At 40.8% G+C, this 21,676-nt stretch overlaps 1 protein-coding gene across 1 annotated transcript; it reads left to right on the top strand.

Moving 5' to 3' along the window:
- The first annotated feature begins 399 nt into the window (after positions 1-399).
- On the top strand, positions 400-16,106 carry RGMB (repulsive guidance molecule BMP co-receptor b). The gene is made up of 3 exons (XM_071448561.1): positions 400-698; positions 3,082-3,593; positions 12,644-16,106. Exons 1-3 carry the CDS (start codon positions 599-601, stop codon positions 13,322-13,324), a joined length of 1,293 nt encoding a protein of 430 aa, XP_071304662.1. The 5' UTR covers positions 400-598; the 3' UTR covers positions 13,325-16,106.
- The last annotated feature ends 5,570 nt before the right edge of the window (positions 16,107-21,676 follow it).

Below are 21,676 nucleotides of genomic sequence, written 5' to 3'. Positions count from 1 at the left end.
TGCGCCGGAGGTTTTCCCCGTCCCATCCCTGAGGTGTCCCTGCCCTATCCTGCCGGTGCCCTCCTTCTTATCCCAGCGGTGTTCCTAACCTATTCCGGCGGGGCGCCCTCTCTTCTTCCTGGTGGTGTTCCCCACCCTATCCTGGGGGTGTTTCCTTTCCCATCCCGGCGCTGTTCCCTGCCCTGTCCCGGCAATGCCCCCTGGCGGCCTCTCGCGACCCGTCCCGCCTCAGGGACGCGGCTCGTTGTGCGGACGCACTCGACCGTTAGTGACACGGCGGCGGCGGCGGGACCCGCAGCGGGCGTGTCGTTGCCGCCAGGGGGCGTCGGGCGCCGGGTCCAGCCGTGACGGACAGCTCAGGTAGCCAATAGAAGGCGGCGCAGGCGCCGCCGCCGCTCCCCCCTCCCCCCCCCCCATCGGGGGTCTATTTGTGCGCGTCGCGTCACGCTGCGCTGCTGTGGTTGCTGTCGCGCCGCTGGAGGGGCTGGAGGTGGAGGCGGAGAAGCACCGTGGAAAACGTCGTCCGCCCGCCCGCGCCTCAGCCGCCTCATGCCGTGGCGCCGTCCTTCCGCCAGCCCAGGAATCTGCATGGCCGGGCATGGGGAGCGCTGTGCCCTCCCGCGCCCCCAGGGCTGAGGCGCCGCTCGCCGCTCTGCGGCGGCTGCTCGCCACACTGGGGCTGCTGCTGCTGGGCGCAGGTACCGGGAGTGTGGGGCTGGGAGGGACAGGGGCGCAGCCGTGTGCGCGGAGAGGCGAGGAGCTAGCGGGTCCTTTCCCTTCCGGTAGAGCCTTTCATGAAGGAAGGATTCGCGAGCTGGGCCTGTGTAGTCCAGAGGAGAGAAGACTGAGAGGGGATCTCGTTAGTGCAGTATAAATATCTCCATCCTAGAGGATGGTGCCAGATTTCTTCATTGGTACCGAGCGACAGGAAGAGGAACAATGGCTGTAAACTGAAATACAAAAAGCTTTACCTCAACATTAGGAAAAACTTCTTTGCATCAAGGGTAGTAGAGCACTGGAACAGGCTGACAGGGAGGTCATGGAGTTTCCCTCTGCTGCGACATTCAAACCCTACCTGGACACGTTCCTGTGTCACCTGGTCCAAGTGATCCTGCCTTGGCAGGGGGGTTGGACTAGATGATCCCCAGAGGTCCCTTCTAGCCCTAAAAATTTTGTCATTCTGTGATTTATTGGACTGCTTGATAACTTAACAGACTTGCTCAGCTAGCCTGATTTATTTGTGATTAAAAAATTATTATGAATACAACTAAAGGGAAATAAAAGTTTTGATGCTTTGAAAGTCTGGCTCTAAACCCAGTATTCCCTCTGTCATTTTGCTTGGTGTGGGTCTTTTTTGTGTATCTGAAAACACAGAAGTTGATTATTGTTCGGGTTTTTTTCCCGTATTCTGCAGAGGTATGTATGTAAAAATTTCTTGCACAAAGAAATTTTTAGCTTACCTACACGAGTCATGGTCATACTTAGCTATAGATGGGGGATTCCTCATTCGACTTCGTGTTGTCTTGGGATTTTGACAAATTTGTGTTAGCTATGCATCACTGGCAAAACAGTGCTCTTATAAATTCATGGTTTAGGTATTCAGAGTAAGTCACCAGAATACTGACTCAGGAAGGTCAGCTAAGGGGCAGGCAAAGAAATTGCTGATATCCTCTTATCACTGGGTGCATTGCCGAAAACAGCTATTTAAAAATGAAAAATATTGTTATTCAGGCTATTTTCCACTTCTCGTGGCTCAGGAGTTTCTCATGCATTTTGTTTTCCCTTTTTTTTTTTAACTTTTCTGTGTGTCTCTGTGGCATTCAAAACCTGCTTTATGACAGTGGGAAATTTCAGTTAAATGTTCCCACAGATGAATTTTAGTAGATAGTTTTGCAGGCTTGAACAGCTGTTGCATGAAGCTGTGTACCTATTCTTTATGAAGGTCCATTTTCTCTTTGGATGGCAGGAAATGTGATCTCTCCTAGATTAGGGTCCTCCTGGTTTTAACCTGTGTGAAAAGTAGGGTTCTGTTGCCCTTAGTGTGTCTTGTTCATTTAATTTTTGCCCCTAGTAAGTTCTTTGGTAAAAGTTACCTTCAGAAAGCTGTTGTTAACTGCCATGAGAATCTGGAAGGATTTCAGATCATACGTGTTAGAACTGTGGAGGAGAAAACTGTAAAACTTCAATTTGCTTGCAAGGATGTTAACTGCTTTTTTATGGAAATCAGGTAATCAGATAAAATCTGTCATAGTTCAGTTTACATTTGTTCATGTAAACTGAACTATGTAGGAGTTGTATACATCTGATAATTACTTCAAGCTTTTGTGGGCAGAGAGTTTCTCTCCCCCCTGTCTTATTACTGAATTGTGCTCTGAAAGGTACAGGAACTGCAATGTATAGGTGTGTTAGCTGAAAATTTGCACTTCAGACAGCTGGGTTTTTTCACGCTTTAGTCCCCAAAAAATGAGCAGTGAAGCTTTAGCTAAGGCAGTGCCAGGGAAATAAAGCAAAGTGCTTGTCCGCTTGCCTACCCATTCTCCCCCCGCCCCCCCCCCCCCCCCCCCCCGGTTTCTAAAAGAGAACTTGTTTTATTCAGTCTAGTTTTTGTCTAAACATTTTTAGACGTTTGATGTCTAACGTCTAAACAACGTTTTTTTGTTGCCTTTACCACATTTTTCGGAGGGGCAGAATTCTATATAAAAATTCAGTGAATTGTGTAAAGCACTTAAAGACTAAATGGAGACTTTCTTATTGACTTGAACACAGAACTGCATCATCATCTTGGTATCTAGAAAGAAATGTTTGGCTTGTACTTTATAGGACTTAGTGCTCTTAATTTTCGTCTGGACAATATGAAGTAGTGGATTAAGACATCACGAGTCCTGTCATCTGAGATAGTCTCTGTTGTTATCTTTCTATCTTTCAACCTTTTTTTTTTTTCCAAAATGCAATGTTTCCCTAATGGGTGAGCGCTTTTAAGTTTCTTTTAAGTGGTTTTCTATGGTACTTGTGGAAGTGGAAAGGGGTATTGCCATAGAGGAGGTTTGCTTTATGTCTTTCTGCTGTCTATTTCATGCTTAGGTGACTGTGAGCTGCACACATCTTGTGGAATCCAGAAGTGCACCACTGATTTTGTATCCTTTACTTCACATCTAAACGCAGCTCTTGAGGACTTTGATTTGGAATTCTGCAAGGCCCTGCGGGCATACTCTGTGTGTACCTATCGCAATTCCAAAGTATGCCGTGGAAACCTAGTCTACCATTCTGCAGTGCTTGGGATTGGTGATCTCATGAACCAGAGAAACTGTACCAAAAATGGACCTACATCCTCCACCAATTCTGAAATGACCCATGATCTCTGCAATTACAGTGGCTACACAGAAGCGAGAGAAAGTCAGGGGGGAGAGAAGACACCTCCTCCTACTTACCTGTTTTGTGGTTTGTTTGGGGATCCTCATCTGAGGACTTTTAAAGATCACTTCCAGACATGCAAAGTGGAAGGCGCTTGGCCCCTCATAGACAATAAATACTTATCAGTGCAAGTGACCAATGTGCCTGTGGTCCCAGGATCCAGCGCTACTGCTACAAACAAGGTACAGATTATTTTTGTGCACTGTGCATGCATGCAGAAGTAAAAGGCGAAGACAGTTAAGTAAGTCATTTAGCTCTTAAGAGTGAAGAAGTGTATTAGCTTCAGAATCTTCTATGAAGTAGTATAAAAAAGTAAAACTCGTAGCATCTTCTTTAGTGAGCAAACAAAACAGGCTTTTTTCTTCCCTCTGCTCCTGCTTAAGACAAGAAAATCTGTGCGTATCACCACACAAGCCTGTAATGATACTGATGTAACACTTTAAACAGTTGTTGATTATTTTACATCTGTGACTGCCTCTGCACTAACTAGAAGCTTAAAAAAATCATACAATGCTTTGGGTTGGAGGGGAATTTAAAGATGGAAAGAATATATGTGTCTGCTTTTTATTAATTTTCTAAACTTCACATCTAAAACAAAACGGGTTACCAAAACACTGATGATTCAGAGCCAAAACAAAAGGACTGAGAGGAGGTAGCAAGCTAAATGTTTGTGATAAGGACTTAGTACCTCAGCTTTAAACAAGCAGTGGCCCTAAAATTGTGCCAAGAATATTAAACCCTTGTTGAGACAGGCAAAATTTAGGATTATATGCCTCTCAGATACTTTGAGGAGTCTTGAGTAGGAATACATACGCTAGTATTTAATAACTGATGCTATTTCTTTAACTTAAGAAAAGTCCTTGTTTCTTCCTGCTGGATGTGGGTAGCAAGTGTGTCCATCAATTACTTAATCATGCATTTGAAGCTGATATTGTCACATCTCTCTTTTGCAGGGAAAGGGCTTTTTTAAAAATTGTGGTACCATAGCTCTTGTATTGTCAAGCTATGTGTACACAGCCTCAAGACAATTACACTAGAGAATTTTCACTGTATTGTTAAACCTGGAAGTAGGTTTTGTTAATTACTGGACTCAGAAGCAGGAGTTGTCTGTCACAGTAGGGTAGAGCATCGTCTGTGGAGTTGGCTGGGCAGTAGTATTAATAAAGAAAAATCAGTTTTACTATTATGTTTGTGCTGGGTTCTGAAGTATTGAAGTAATGGCAATGCTTGGATGAATGAACAGAGATTGGACCAAAGTTCCGAATTACACTTTCTTAAATTATACCAGTTTCAAAACCAGTCTTCATTGTGAATGAGTTCTGAAGGTGTATACAATAAGCAATGAGAGTAATATGAGTGTGCTTTGCAAAAGAGACTTATCTCCTGCAGTCTCCTCCAGTGGCTTTTTTTAAAGTGGAAGAAAAAGCTGCATTTCATAATCTGCAGTAAGCTTTTATGCTCAGTTTTACTAAACTCTCCCTGAATTTTCTTCATTTCCTTGTTTCTGATAGTAGTAGAGGAAAAAGTTGAGATTCTTGTGTGCAAATTGTATGGATGGCTAGGGTGTGGTTGTAGTAGATAGGTGATCATAAGTTTAGCCCCATTCTGAAAATTATTGATTATGGTAGCACATTATGCTAGAACATATATGTCTTTTCAAAGAGATAAAGAGGAGAACACCAGGAGTAAATATATGCACATACTGAGGAAAAGTATGACTTTAAAAAGTGTGCTTTCTGTCTTTATTTATTCTCGATAAGAGGGGTTTTTTTCTTTTTCTTTGATTTGGGTATTTTTTTTCTTCTAGTAATCCCTGTCATTTGCCCAAGTGCAGCTAAGTGTGCAGAAGCAATCAAATAAAACAAGATCTGTTATTTACAATACTAGAAATATTTCTAATGCTGATATATCTTACATGTTGCATGATGCTGCACCCCTGATCTCGGGAGAGGGGGTGACGCTGGCTGCCAGCTAGCTCCAACCCCCTTCCTCGGCATGCGCCTCCAAGTGGCCGCTCCCCACCTTGAGCCCCAGGCTAGGGCCGAAGGCAGCAGTTTGGCCACTGGTAGGAACCCCTTCTCGTGACCTGGCCGAGCAGGTGACCGAAGGAGTCCTCCTCGAGTGGGAGTGGTTAAGGAGAAAGAGAGGGACTCTCTGGTTACAGTTTCCAAGTTGCTTTTATTCCTTCCGGGAGAGGAGACAGCAGATGGTAACAAAGAAGCAAACCAGCAGGAAGACAACACAGAGGAGCAAGGAGTATGCAGATACATTAACTTATAAAGGGGGGCTGACTGTGGGGAGGAGTCAGCCTAACAACCAGTGGTTAACAAGTGGGGAGGGGCATAAGAGGGACTAAATTATCATATAACCAATGGAATAGGAGAGGGGAGGAGAGCAGATGTAACCGACTAGTAAGAGGAGGAAAATTACATAATTGACATGGAAGAATCTAGACAAAGGGGCGCGGATTACCAAGATTGACAGGCGTAGGGGCAGGATTACAGGGATTGACATCAAAGTGTCTGGAAAAAGAGGCAGGAGCAAGGGTGATTGATAGAGATGGTTGGTACAATGTAGGGTGAAACCAACTAGGGAATAATGTAGGGGTACATGGAACAGGACATTACAAACATGTTGCAGCACAGAACTAAAAGCAATAAAGCTGAAAACCACCACAGTTGCCTAGTCCTTGAATATTTTTCCTTTTTTTTTGACAGATAACAGAATTTACCACACCTGTTATAGGCAAGGAAAGTTGTTTGAATGTACAAGTGGCTTAGAAGATAAGCTTTAATATCTCTAATACATGCTCTTGACTCTGTTATTTCTAGTAGGAGCAGACTACTATAATGAAATAGAAAAGGCCTGTTAAGCTACACTACCACTGCTTCATTCACTCCAGTAACATTTTCCTCTGCAAGTATTCCATTTTAACTGTGGTTGACTATCTGCTGTTGGATGTACTTAAACTATTTTGGCCACCGGGTAGCTTAAAGGACTTCTAAAGAGCTACACTTCATTGACATTTATCTACATAGAGTAATCCCTACCTGAGAGCATCCAATAGGTCATCTACCTTCATCATATGAAAAGTTTTCAGACTATTCCTTTTTGTTAGTTTGGCTGTTTTTAAATTGCATGTATTTGAAATAGATGTTTAATGGGAAATAAAAACAAAGGTATATGCTGAGCTTAAATTGTACAAAAGCCCAAGCCAATACTAACCTAATTAGTCCTGTCTAAAGAGGTCTAATGAAAGGAAGTACAACAAGAGTAGAAGATTTAATTTTTCCTGAATGCATTTTTCAGGGAAGTGGTTTAAGAAGCCATAGAAACAGAGTGGTTAATCTTCAGCCCACTGTCCTTTTGAAAGGTGCAAACTTGCCCTTGCCCTTGTAGGGAGTTAGTACTTTTCACTTTTATCCTAGCTTTCTGCTGTACCAATCTTTGAGGGAGTTGACAATGAAGGCAACTTTATATGTGAAGTTTTCTTCTCTCTCCAAAACCTAAGAGACTATGGGAACCCTAGCAGCCTGAGGACTATCCGGTAAGTTCATAAAGGATAAGAGAATGCCAGGAGGACACTTCAAGTAAGAATGTGAGGAATAAACGCATGTTGTCTCTCCCCTACCCATCAACTTGCATCTGGCATGAAAGTACAAAAAGCAGGAAAAATTTCCCTTGAATCCCTTAATTGGAAGAGCACATCTTGGGAGAGTTGTGTACTTACAAAAATGCTCTTGACAATTTGTTTGTAGATCTTTTGCACATTTGTGTTACTCATAGTAACATATGTCTTTCACCATGAGCAGAGCTATTTTATGTTCTGTGGTCTAGCTGAAACTTTGAAACTCCAGTTTTTTGAGCTTGCCTGATGTGCTTATGCCCCTTGGCATAGGATCCTAGGGACTTTCAGATGGAAAAGGAAGATCATCAGCAGATAACTGGGAAACTGAGTTTAAGTTTAGGCTCTTCTTTCTTTTTTTTTTTTTTTTCGAGAGACTTCCTGCACGTGTTTTGAGTAGGTCACTGGCATTATTCATGTGTGATTTCTGCAGCTGTAGATAAAGAGCTTCCCTGTCTTGGAAGGAGTTTTGAATTCCCTGAGAATAAATGTCTGTTACAGGGAGCATGTAGGAAGGGTATTGTATAGTGCATGAAATAGTACATTGAGGTTTTTAAATTTTTACTTATTGTGTGCTTTATTTGGAGGAGTACAAAGTCTTTATAGCCTTTTGCACCTGTGACAGGTATTCTGGATATCACTAAAGTAATTGTCCCTGAATAGGAACTGAGGCAGGGATGCTTAGGCTTGCCAATGGAAAGCTTTCTTTCTTGTTTGGAAGTGTCTTCTTGTTGGCATTAATTGGAAATGAGGGTTTTCCTGTCCAGGTGTTTTATAATAGATAGCTTGAGGGTGAGAGAGTGAATTTAAGGACACAGAGAAGGAAAAAAACTACAGAGCTTTTCACTGTAGTGATTTTCACTGTAGTGATTTCTTGGGTATAAACCTTGGAACCTGGGAATTGGTGCTATCAGCAGGGTAAAGGAATTTTGGGGATAAATGTTCTTTTACCCAGAGTCAAAAAACTTTAAATATCTCTTTTGTAGCGTGGTTTCATTTTTGCAGGAAATTATTGCAGAGTGAGCACAGTGTAATAGAAAAATAACTAAAAGGTAATTGGAAGATAAATGTTCTAAATGTTTTTAAGAAGTAGAAGAATCAGGTAACTTGTCACATCATTATTCTTTTCATCTTTATGGACTTTTTGCTTAAGGCAGAGATTAATTTGTCTTATTACATAGAAGTAGCTTTATACTACAGTTTCATTGGAGGCTGCAATAGAATCATTTAGGTTGGAAAATACCTTTAAGATCATTGAGTCCAGTTGCAAACTGTCTATTCGACCACTAAATGTGATCTGTAAGTGCCGTGTCTACATGCCTTTAAAACGTTTTTGGGGGTAATGACTCAAGAGGTTTAGAAGCCTGCTCCAGTGCTTGACAACTCTTTCAGTGAAGAAATTTTCTCTAATATTCAATCTAAATCTTCACAGCACAGCTTAAGGCCATTTCTTCTCATCTTGTCACTTGCTATTTGAAAGGAGAGACTGACTTACCTGACTACAACCTCTTTCCAGAGACTTGTAGAGAGCAGTGAGGTCTCCCTTGAGCTTCCTTTTCTCCAGGCTGAACAGCCCCAGTGCCCTCAGCCTCTATTCATCAGGCTTGTGCTTCAGATCCTTCCCAGCTCTTTTTCCCTCCTCTGGACTTGCTCCAGCATCTCAATGTCTTTCTGATTATGAGAGGTGCAAAACTCAACATAGGTTTTGAGGTGTCATCTTAGCAGTGCTGAGTACCAGGTACAGTCCTGCCCTGGTCCATATGGCTGCACTTTGGCACCCAAGGCAGGATGTCCTTGGTCTTCTTGGCCCCCTAGGCCCATTCTGACTCATTCAGCCAGCTGAACAACCAGCATCCCTAGGTCCTTTTCCACTAGGCACTTTTTCACTCACTCCTCCCCAAGCTTGGCAGTGTTATAATAAAGGTTGAAGTTAATGATGTTAGAGGTCTTTTTCTACCCAAACAATTCTAGAATTCTGTGAAATGCATAGTAAAATAACATAGTGATACCTTCGTCATTGTAATTGAATTGTGACACTAGGGAAGATATCACTGTTGCCACTAGAAATGTAGGGATGGGACTACCATCAGTCTAAGAACAATTTATTGCTCATCAGTCTCAGAGGCCGTGAGATTTTAGAGGAGCAGGCAGTCAGCTGTAGCACAAAGTAGTCACAAGTTTCTTCGTTACACGGCAATATATAACTTTCTAAACCAATAGACAGTTGCCACAGGATTTATTTTACTTTTCTTACCTATCACCTTTACTTACTTCTGCTGCAGTGTGGATACTTTCATCCAATGGTCTTCTAACTCACAGGCACACATATGCTTCTATTATAACTTCTAAACTCTTAGCTTATTCCATACAACCACACCCCTACATTATAAACCCTTCACCATCTTACCAGTACAGTTTCTCACTTACTTAAGGCATATTCTCACCTACAACTGTAGAAATACAAGTTTATGATTTTTCTGCTTAGTATCTGTGTATTGTATTTTTTCATCAATCTAAGCTTCTAAGGCTGCAGATGAAACCCTTCCATGTCTGATTCCCACAGGAAGAGAAGTACAAGAACTCAAGAGTTGAAAGTGTGTTGGTTTTGTTTAAGGCATGCAAGCCTTAAACCTTCTACAAACACAGTAGGGTCTTCTCTAGAAATGGTAGTTTTACAGCTCAGTAACACCATCTATGAAAGGTTTTGTATGTGCAGTGGAATTTAAGAAAGCTTTTTGAGCAGTGTACTCATCAGTACTGGCATCAGTAGGAGTGGGAGGATGAAGTCCAAAATGAAATGTGTAAATTTTATGTGCGGGATTTCTTTGGTTTAATCTTACTATAGCTGATGTTTGTTTATTGTATCCTCAGATAAGCCTCTGGAAACCTTTACTTTCATCTTTCAGGGTGCCTCACTGCAGAAGACCTCTGTATGTGCCCAAAGAACAAGGTTGATACACTGATAGTTTCAAAGATCTTTCTTCATGTGAAGATTTTGGCATTTGGATTTTTCCATCCTAAGTTTAGAAAGGGCAGCTAATCTAGTCTGTAAACAGTACTGCATAAGCAGCTTTGCGAAGGTGTTCTTGGGAACCAGACAGAATATGAAAAGTACTGTAGGTACATTCTCACTTTTTAATGCTCTCTGATACCTTGGGAATTTAGAGAGAAAGCTCTGCAATGATATTTTGCTTCATCTCCCTTTGCAACAGGTTCTGAAGTATCTATCAGTACCAGGGCATGATACTGAGATAGGAATGTGTGATAAGGCAAAGCCCATGCAGCACTCTGGTTTTACTGATCTGGCCTATGGATTAGATGGATGCCACCCAATAGACAATAGAGTATTAAAAATCAGTGTCTTGAGCTGCAATGTTTAAATACAATTATGTCCTTGGAAAATCTTAATGGTCTCTGTTGAGTCTCTGTTTAGAGAGTCCTTGCAATGGACATGGAGGCCTTTATTCATATAATAGTATTTCAGCTGTCATTCAGCATCCATTGTTATTGCTAATCTTAAATTAGGATGAAGGCTTCTTATTCCTTCTCTGTGTTCTGAAATTGTGTGCATTTCAAACTTTTAAATGAGGGAGTTCTGGAGAGAGCAATTTGATAGCTGCTTCCTGATAAATTTTGCCAGGTGCCTTACTTAAATATTTAATCAAACAGCCAGTTCAGTGTCTCATTAAAACCATGAGACTTCTTTTTGGCTCCGGGCTAAGGAGACTTAGAGCTTTACTTCTGTAGCTGTGTAAATTATTCTTTCCTGGCAGAACAATGCAAATGTGCTCAAGGAAATAGCAATGCTTCTTTGTCTTAGCAGGCTGAGATTGAAGTCTCTTTCATTCAAACTGTGTTACACAAAATAAAAGGCCTTTTACTGCATTATGGCCTGGATTATATGCAGAAATATTAATCATTTGAGAGACCTCAAGTTTCTCTTCTGTAGGTTACTGAGCTTACTTTACTAAGAACAAAGCTGTGAGATCATCTTTACAGCAACAGGGGCACTTGTGTGTTTTCTGGATTTTGGGTGTAAGCATTCCAGCTCAGCTGTGGTTCACAATCATCACTTTACCAAATTACTTGACTACAGATGGTCTCAAGGTATATAGCTGATACATCTTATACTGTACAATTGATTAATGCAAGGAAGAACCATTGGAAAAATCCAATCAGCACTAGTGAGAATATATGAAGTCAAAATAGTAAGTAGTGTCCATGCTGTGAGACAAACACTGACAAAGCATCAACCACCTGAGATGAACCAAATATTGAAAATAAATGAAAATAAATTGCTTAGGATACATCTGCATACTCCGAAGAAGAAATTGTTGCAATGGAAGGAGAGAGGTGGGAAGACTTGTGTCTTATACAAGTGGTGTAGAGAGGTGAGGCTAATGAGGGCAGAGGTTTTATTCAAATTGTTTGTGACTGGCTCTTGATTTAACCTCTTGCTCTTACTTTAAAACAGAGAGACAGAAATAAAAGTTGTGCAGAAGTGTGATGGTTAATTGAAATTAAAATATGAGGGTGCTGTGGAACAGATTTTAAATTTAACCTTAGTTTAAAAATCCCTTCTGATATGTTTTGAAGTAATGTGAGTCTCATGGCAGACTACTTAAATCATAGACTGTAAATCATTTGATATAATCAATCAATGATGAAAATAATTATTAAAATATCTATTCTTGGTGCAAAATGTCTTTTGAGCTTTTCAAGAAGTCATTCCCCTCTAGTCATTCTTCCTCTAAAGGGAGTAGCATATCTGTTTGTAATACTTGGATGTGAATTCTAATTCTAATTTTTGTTTTAAGAAAGCTGCTAGATACTCCAAACTTGGTCTGCCATATAGCCTAGTTATTCCCTTCAAGTAGGACTGGAGGACCTGGTTTTTCTTTTGTTGTGACCTACTCCGATAAATAGGAAGGTTTAAAAGGCTAGTTCTAATCTTAAAAAAAAAAAATTAATTGCTTCATGCTAATGATTCTGATGTTGAACGTCACTCACTCTTCGAAGGCACATCTTTGGATGTCTTTCAGTCTTGCATGGTTTCTCTTGTGGGCACATTTTCTAGCACAGTGGACTCAAATGTCAAATCTCCCAGTTCCTAGGACTAATGTATCCAGGGTCCCTAAGCTGTTATTTGACTAGTTGTTGTTCTTGGTCCTGATTATACCTTTCTCTGATTTTGCATGGTCTCATTCTGGTTCTGCCATAGTTGCCAGCATTGTGGGAATTACTCAGTCCTTATGCTTCTCTGTCATTGCAGGATGTATTCCAAAGTGTTAATGAAGTGTGAGGCAGGAGGTAGTTGTTATGCTTAATTAAATACAAAGTGTTTTCCTTTCCTGACCTCGAGGCTGTTGCCATGTGCCAATAGTCTTACTTCCAGACCAACAAAAAAACAAATCTAACATTTGCCATCCAGTAAAATACTGCTTTAAGCATGTGTACAGGCTGCTTTCCTTAGGCAAGAGTTGTGGACAGCTGTCAGGTTTTAAGGTAGTGGGCAGTTCTAGACATATTCAGTTAAAAAATGGAAAAGGGATTGAGATGATGATTTCTTTCCACTAAGTTTGCCCTTTTTTTCCTCTTCCCCCACAGATAACTATAATCTTCAAATCATACCAAGACTGTACAGATCAGAAAGTATATCAAGCAATGACTGATGACTTGCCTGCAGCTTTTGTTGATGGTACAACAAGTGGAGGAGATGAGAACACCAGGAGTTTGCACATTGTGGAGAAAGTCAGTGGCAAATATATTGAGATGCATGCAAGGTACATCGGAACCACAGTGTATATCCGCCAGCTTGGGCACTACCTGACCCTGGCCATTCGCATGCCCCAGGAGTTGGTCATGGCCTTTGAGGAGAGCCAGGATCTGCAGCTGTGTCTGAATGGCTGCCCTTCCAGTGAACGTATTGATCAGAGTGGCTACTTGCCATTGCCTGTGATGGGAAAGCTGCTTCCTTGGGGTGCTGCATCTCATCCCCGATCAGGGTACACAGTGGAAACAGCCACCACCAAATGCCATGAGAAGATGCTTGTGAAGGACATATATTTTTACTCATGTTTATTTGATCTACTCACCACTGGTGATGACAACTTCACAGCTGCTGCTCACAGTGCCTTGCAGGATGTGGAGGCACTGCACCCCAGCAAAGAGCACTGGCATATCTTTCCCAGGAGTGGAGATGATGGTATGGGCAGGGATAGCAAATTCTTTGTCAGTCTTGAACTTCTACGCTTGATCCTTGTTCCATATTTGTATGATTTTTTTTAGACTCTAACAAAATTTTGAAATATATATTGTCATAATATATTGAGTAAAGAGGAATATATTTGTATATACCATGTATATGAAGGAATGTTTTGTCTTGCGGCATCAATCAGATAGGATGTTCACTGTATGTTTGATTCAGTATTCTATGTATCTATTTGTTTTATAGTTGTTGAAAAGTTCTATAGTGTCCCTGCATGGAGACCTGATAAAAAGCACTTTATTTTTCACACATTAAATATATAAGTGTGTACCTCAGTAACTATGTGTTACACAGTGCTCTCTTTTCTCTAAGTACTACTTGGTTTAACACATTTTTTTAAACTGTTTTCCCAAGAGACCTTTAGTTAATGCCAAACATGTATCTTTTGAAGTTAGTGAATGGTCTCTGGAGAGAGCTTAAACTTAAGAGGGAACACCTTTTTTTTTTTTTTTTTCTCTCCACAGGCCCTCCAGTTGTCTGTATTCTAGAAGGCTACAGATTATGGTTTTTTCATGCTTGGAAACCCCACAGTGTATCAATCTTTGCAAAATGTTGTAGGTGTGATTCATTAGTATACCAGTAAGTATTTGTGCGTGTGTAATAGAGTGGCTGTGCAGTGTGTAAATATTTTAAATTACTATAATAGAAGAACAGTGGTCGTGTCCCATCCCTGCCCCTGCTGAGGAATGTCAGTAAGGTGGTATAAGTGACCCCTGGTGGGGTGCACAGAAATTGGATATATAGACCACATACTGGGCAGGTAATCTATAAACAAATTCTCAGTTTGTCTCCTAGCCAAACAGGATGGATAGGATACTGGATAGCTATGTGCCGAATACAGTTGTTATACTTCTTGCAGATGCTTGTTTCCCTCTGCTATATAAGATATGTAAATTTATGACCAGCAGCTGCAAAACAGGCCAGTTTATTGAAAAAGATGAGTTTATTGAAAGAGATGAGGAAGCTAAGATGAGGAACCATTCCCTCAAGATCTACAACTTCCAGTTGTACAGTTCCTTTGTAGTGTTTGCAGAGATACTTACAAGAATTTTAACACAGGGATCTGTGTTACTTCTGCATCCCTCCTGAGAGACATTATAAAAATCCTCTTTTCAAGTTATTGGAGAACTCTCAGACCAGAAGAACCCCAGAACAGAAAATTATTTTCTGTAAAACTGAAGAAGAGGTAGGGAAATTTGAATAAATTATAAAGTCAACAAGATTACAGAACTTTGTGTAACAAGATGATCTGTTAAATATATATGGAGTATTTCAGCTGCAAGGCTAATCACACAGTGTAAAGGTAAATTGAAAGTGCCAAAACTTAAAAGTTATGTCAGATACATACAAAGAAATACAGACCTAATAAACCTAATCACAACTGTGAATGTTGCCTCACTAAGATTGTATTACAACTGGAAGTAGAGGTGTGTGAGAAATAATCTTATCTGGAAGATGAATGAGTCAAACGAGTTGTGGAAATTGTCATAGAAGGCAAAAGGAGCTTTAAATATGTATATGTTTACTGTACACAGAAGGCAGCTGTCCTATCTGTAGGAGCTTTCTCACAGGTGTCAGTCTAACACCACAAGCTCTGGAGAAGGTTATGTAATGTGATCATCCATTGGTATTTTAATGCAACAACCAGTCAGCCATTACTGATGCTATGATGCTACTGATGCTTTACAGTTGTCTTAAGCTACCCTTGGATATTATCACTCAAAAGGGTTTTTGAGTATCTTCTAGAACTTTCCTAATCATATGCTAACAGAGCTTCTAACAACAGGTGATGATAGTTCTTTGTAGTTGTGGAGTCTGACAACTTCCTTAGTAAGCATGTTGCAGGACTGGCAGAGACTGTATGCCTAATCCTTTATTTTGTGTGTACAGAAGGCTCCTAAACAAGGGTATTCTAAAAAGAAACAGTAGGCTCAATTGCCTGTCAAACCAAAGATTTTTTTTTTTCTTCCCGGAAAACCTATCTGGAAGAAAAATGTACATAGAGCATCTGTTAAGTGGAATACAACTGGAGAGTACAACTTTTTGTTCTTATTGGTCAAGTCACAGACCTTCAGTATTGCATTTCCTTTCAGACTACTGCTGTATTGCCAGAAAATAGGATACCAATTATTTACATTCTCCTACTTTAGCATTATGACTACTCTGCCTTTGTTCTATGAGTTTTGAGGCTGTGCCAGTGTCTATTTACTTATATATACTCCTAAGTGAAGCAAGCAATTCTGCAAGCTTTGTACTGCCTAATGAGAGTTTCATTACTGGACATGTTTTGAAGAAATGTCTAGGAGCGTTATGGCTTTCTTCCCTTCTGAGAAGAGACACAGAGCACAGTTTAAAATCTTGCATTCATTTTCTTCATGTAGGTCCAGCTTGTCTTTTAGACTGAAATTTTCATGCTCTGGTTATTTAATGCCCATCTATGTCTTGACTGATATAAATTCTTTTGTGTCTTTCCCTGTTCCAGCTATACAATAGCCAAGTAACAATTCCCTTTTTTTAGCAGGTATTCTGTGTTTTTTACGAGGTAAATATTCTCTGTATTGTGCTGCTACTTCTCTTCAATTGTATTCAAAACAAACAGGGATTATGGGAATCAGTGTTGTCCATTAGATTTTATAGTTCTCATTAATTACCTTGTTACCAAGAGCAACATAGCTACAGATTGAGCACAAGTATGCAGGTAAATTTGTGATGATGTAAAACAACTGCATCTGATCTGATTCAGAATTCTTTATGTTTGTAACTGAACTTTATTGACATTAAAAGCTGCTATTACTAAATTAACTGTGAACAGTAAGATTGATTACAGTCTTTGTGGAGGTGTATATATAAGAACTCATTAACTACGTATAAAAAAAGCATGTCATACGAGGTGTGCCAATACCTTATTTATAGGAATTATTTTACACTTATTTTACAGTTACATTATTACATTATTTTACATTTATTTTAAAGCTTAATGTACACGTCTGTCTACACTGTAACAATAGAAGAATATTTATTTATGTACACAAAATATGTACATGTCATTGATTTAGCATGTGCTGAGGGCTGGATCTACAGAAGTTCTGTATATCTAGTTAGTGTGTGAAGTATCAAAATCGAAAACTGAGACACACAGTAAAGCCTTTTCATCTTGAACGCAGATGTTTCTCTGGGATCTCTAATTCTTTTCTTAGTCCAGTGAGCCCCTTTAAAGAATCTGTGTTTTGCTGCTGAACAGAGAAAATGAAAGCAGTCTTCAGAGTTGTACCTACCTACCCCAGCCAGAGTCAGATGTTGGTCATTTGCCTGGTTTATTTGCAGGACCTTTTGGGCAGGACCTTTTAACTTGCTCACTCATGTTTGGCAGGTGATGGTGGAGTTGTTTGGAGTATAGCAGTGATGAGCATTCTACTGGAGTTTGGGAGAGGCAAGTTGAAATTCCTCTTCTGCCTTGGTCTTTCACATCTTGTGAGTAATAGCTCAGAGCTATTATTGAATAAATACAATTTTGTGGTATTACAGGGGGATAGCTTTATCCAGACTTAGGTCCAGAGGTCCTAGGTGCCTCAAAAGAGATGGAGGTATACTTCAGCACTTGAGAGGTAATTCACCTGAATTCAGCAAACTAAACCTGTAAGCTACTTCTGTGGTTGGTGGAGCAAATGGCAACATTTTAGATGGATCAAATTATCTTCTGGAAATGCCTATTGCTATTGTCCAGGAGAGGAGGAAACAGCTATTTTAAGTAGCTGAAGTCAGGTGAAACTAGTCCAGTTCTGATGGATACATTTTAAATTCCAGTCTAGGTTCACACCCAGGGACAGCCTAAGTTCACTAGAGACAAGCCACCTGATCCAGCACTTCCTGCACAGCTCCTTGTCTTCCAGACCTGGCTGAGGGAGACACCTTGGCCTGCAAAAGTCTCACACCAGACCTAGGTCTTGCCTGTAGTCTCAAACTTTCAATGTTTGATTATCTTGAAAGTAGAATTGAAGAAGGCAACAAGGCCACCCCATGCTTGTTGTACTGGCCCATTCTCCCAAAGCACTCTGTGGGTCAGGGGAAGGGTGGAAAAGAGAAACGAAGAAGCTGAAGTCAGAGGGTAAAGAGGAGAGTGGACCATGTGGGTAAGATCTTAGCGGTGTTTAAATCCCAAACTGTTTACATTTTCTAGTGAATTATGTACAGTATATAGCAAGTCTGCCAAGAAACAAGGGCTACGTTTTCTAATTAGAGAATTTTATCTTTTAGGCTCTACTTGGATGTGTCCTTGCTGCCATTACTACACAAGTGTTTTACAGAAAGCAAAACAGTTTCAACAGCTGAGGCTGGCAAAACCCTTACATACCCTGCAGCCATATTATTAATGTATTTGACTAGAAAGTAAGAGATGTTTGTTTGAATCCCCACTCCAAACTTTGTGAAGGAGATGTGTAAACAAAGGTTTCTTGCCTGCTTGGGTGACTGCAATAGTTCTCCTACTAGGCTTACCATTTTTATCTGACCACGATAAAAGAGCAAGTTGCTGTCCTTTCTCAGGAAAAATGCTCTGCTTGGAAGTGTATGAGACCTGGATTCAAAGAGTATGTTGGATTGAAACTACTCCCACTTTCTATAGGTGGGGTATGTCACAGGAATAACTTTCTCTAACATTGTCTGTAGAGACATCTCAGCAGTGGTAAACCCTTGTGGGCTGGTCAAGTTAAAAAATCGCGTACATCACCATCTGTCATGCCATCTCTAATCCCTTACTTCTGACCTTTGTAGTGCCAGTGGTTTGGCATGACCTGCCTTTATCTAGTTCTTCCTTCAGGTGCTGTCAGTCATCATTCACTAGCTTGCCTAAAACACCATGAACAAATTCTCTGTAAAAATAAGTAAACTGATACTCAGCCATAATAGAGAACTGTTACCAGAACAGGCTTTTTGGGCGGGGGGGGGCAAAAATTACAATGCTTTAGCAATTATAAATCCTGTAAAAAGGCCCTAATCATTAAATTGTGCCTTGCACAGTAGTGTTTGGGATTCTTTGGAATGCTACCATTTCAGAGTGATTTTTTTTTAATGTGCATGTAAAAAAGTCAAAGTCTCATCTTCTTGCAAATGAGCTGAGCTTTATGTATGTTAAAGAGATCAATATTGGGAAACCACAGACAGATACGACAGATACTTAATAAGAATAATTGGTAAAAAATAATTTCAGATGTGCCTGTGTCTATGGCAATCACAGTCTTCTGCCCTCTCTCCGCAACTAGTCTAGGCTTCTTGGCTAAAAATATTAAATCCTGCAGAGATGACCCTCTGTGTTTGAGTCCTTGAGAGCTTTCCAGAATCAGATGTGTCTGTCATTGACAGAAATGCTGAGAGTTTCTTCTGTCTCAGCAGACCATCAGACAACTTTTAAGACAGTGGATTACTTTTTGACTTCCTCTGGATGCATTTTTTATATTGTTTTACTCTGATCATAAAATCTGACAATCCTGATGTTGCTGTTTTGCGGACAGAAATAGAAGAGCCTTGAAAGTGGAAACACTTTCTACTTCAGGGTTTAGACTCAGATAAAAATCCAAATTTCACAATAATAAAAATGAAGCCAAATAGAGCTCTTTTCATAAATGTGTTAAGATGTTGCTCCTACATTGTCTGCTGAGAGCAAAATGTGCGGGGAAATCTTTAATTCTGCACAGCTGAGGCAATTTTGCTCTAAGTTTCTTCCACACTAGCTCAAACAAAGCAAACAGCTGTCAGCAGCTGGAGTGCATTACATAATCTTCTGAGCATTTCTTTCCATTTAGTTCTACCAGGAAGGATTCATTTCATCCAGTCAGAGATGTGAATCAAAAGCAGGGTAAGAGGGAGGATGAAATAAGGAGGTTCTGTTCAAAAGTGAAAATCTCACCAGCTCTTTCAATATTAAAAAAAGGTCAGTTGCCTGGTAATTATAATGCAAACCTTTAAAATCAATATTCTATCTAATATCTCTGGATAAAAAAATAACAACCAGAACCCTGCAATCTAAAAGCAGTTCATTAGTCTAATGACCAAAAAAACCTTCCCAATTTCAACTTTAACTAGCCAGTAAAAATATCCTCTGAGCAAAGTGCCAGTAGTTAAATGGCAATATATTGGCCTCTGGTGGAGGCTTTAAATTAACGGCTATTAACTGCAGTGTAATTGTGCACAATAGAATTGTATTACATTACATTACGTTACATTGACAGTTGTTAATGAAGTTTCCCAAGTAACAATTTAAGCAGGATTTTTTACCACTAATTTTGCCTTTGAAGCGGTGTCGCCTAGAGACGTCCCGGCAAGCAGGCCAGCACCGCTTGCAGCCAAGGGGGGCACTATCCTGACTTTGATGTCAGGCACAGCGCCTAAGGTCAGCACCCTACATTATAGTAGCAGTGCCACCTTGAGTGAGGATGTGGCCGCGTTAAAGCTTCAGCCCGCAGGAAGAAGAGAGCACTCTTCAGTGGTGGCTAGTCTGCGTTTATTATAAATCCAGGGAAGGCCAAGAACTGAACAGGACAGGGGGAGGTATTACATCAGGTTATAAAGGGTGTGGGACGTAGGGGTGGGAACCATTCAGGAACAAATGGGAATCCAGGGGGGAGTGGGGTACAAGGGATTGACATAGAAGAAATACCAATAGTGACCAACTAAGGGAGGGGCCCCAGCCCCTGAACCAATCACTCAACGCCCTAGCTAGAATGTTCCGGAGAAAAAGGTAGGGGTGCAGAGTGACTGGCAGGCAACCGGGGTGGGGTTTGGAAGAAGATACATTGGTCTCCAGGGAGACTGGGGAGGGGTTCAGGAGAGGATACATTCGCTGTCAGGGTAACTGGGGAGGAGCTAGGAAGACTGACAGAAACCGGGAGGGGAGGAGAACCAGGGCAGAACCATTACAAAACAGGGGGGAACAGAACATACCAACTTAACACACCACAGCATGCCTTAGTGGGGTTTTTTATTATATGTGTGTGTGGACCACTATGTATACAGAGGGTCTCCTTGATTTTTAGATTCCAGATCCAGTTTTCTTTTATGCCAAAATATTTGGTGGTTTAGAGACTAAGACAATTAGGAATTTCTCCATCTTGCCTTTTCACCTCTGTTGCTTATGCATAGAGTCAGCATTCCTAAAGAGGGAATACAATTCTTCCATTATTAATTTCTTTCACCCTTACACATAACTTCGAATATAGGGATTATTGTGTATCACCTTTGGTTAAAGCACTGCATCCTAGAATCTCAGACAGACTCTTTCCCCTGCATGTAACTTCCAAAGCTTTTTTTCAAACTCATAGCACTCACTGTTAGCTGCATTTTTCTACAAAGGGACAAAACAATGCTTGTCACTTCCTTACACTGATTGTCTTATGCTACCAAGGAACAGCCGAGTTGAAGTTACCATTTCATCTCTAGTATCCAGCAGTCTGCACCCACAACTGTAATTTTAACAAGCAAATAAGCATCCTACAAGAGAAATTTCACGTGTGAAGTTAACAGAGCCTTGTGCTCTCACTTTTCTTCTCATACTGATTTTTTATCTAGACAGAAAAAATCCACTACATAACCTTCTACACATGGGTAAACCCATTTCTGGGATTATGTCAAGAATAGCCTTGCAAAAGCCTGTTATCCCCGCAAATTAACAAACTCCAGTTTTTGCAGATGAGCTTTCATTTTGAATATCCAAAAATCCTAGGACCTAGTGAGCTGCATCTCAACATTCTCATCCTTTGTATTTGAAAAGCCATGGCTGTCAGGTGAAGTCTATAATGACTATATGTTCCATGCATGTAGAGATGCACGCAGTCATGATGATCCTGTGTAAAAGGTGGTAACTTTCTAAAGTGTGGTAACTTTCACCATAATGCACAAAGTGCTCTTTGCACATCCTTGTTCCTGTGAGCTGGGCCCCCTTCTGCCCTGTTTTACTGGCACAAGCCCTTTGCACCTCAGTCCAGATCACAACTTTCTCTCTTGATGCTTATGAGGAATACTCTCTTGCTGATAAAGTTTGTGAGAGACAACTGCTTACTTTAAAAATTTTTAAAAGTTTATTAAACCTTAACAAAAATACAACAAAAGGACTAAATAAGGAAAAAATTGCAGCACTGGGAACTGCCTTCATGGCTGCCTACCACGTGGCTGGTTCATCTTCAAGATGGGTGCTCAGTGTTTTATACCCCTGGGATTGCATCAGCGAACCCTGGCCCATCCCCAGGGTCTGTCAGTCAACTCTTCTTTGCTGTTTATTGGTGGAGACTGCTTTCTTGTCATTTGATTGGAGGGTCACGTGTTGTCATGCCCCTAAGCAACAAGCTTTTCCATTCCCAACTGCCCCATGGAAGGGGCACATG

The sequence above is a fragment of the Agelaius tricolor genome, unplaced genomic scaffold (genome assembly GCF_023055355.1).
Source record: "Agelaius tricolor isolate 1412-34295 unplaced genomic scaffold, bAgeTri1.0.p SCAF_27, whole genome shotgun sequence".
Classification (NCBI taxonomy): domain Eukaryota; kingdom Metazoa; phylum Chordata; class Aves; order Passeriformes; family Icteridae; genus Agelaius; species Agelaius tricolor.
This window is presented reverse-complemented; position numbering and strand designations above follow the sequence as displayed.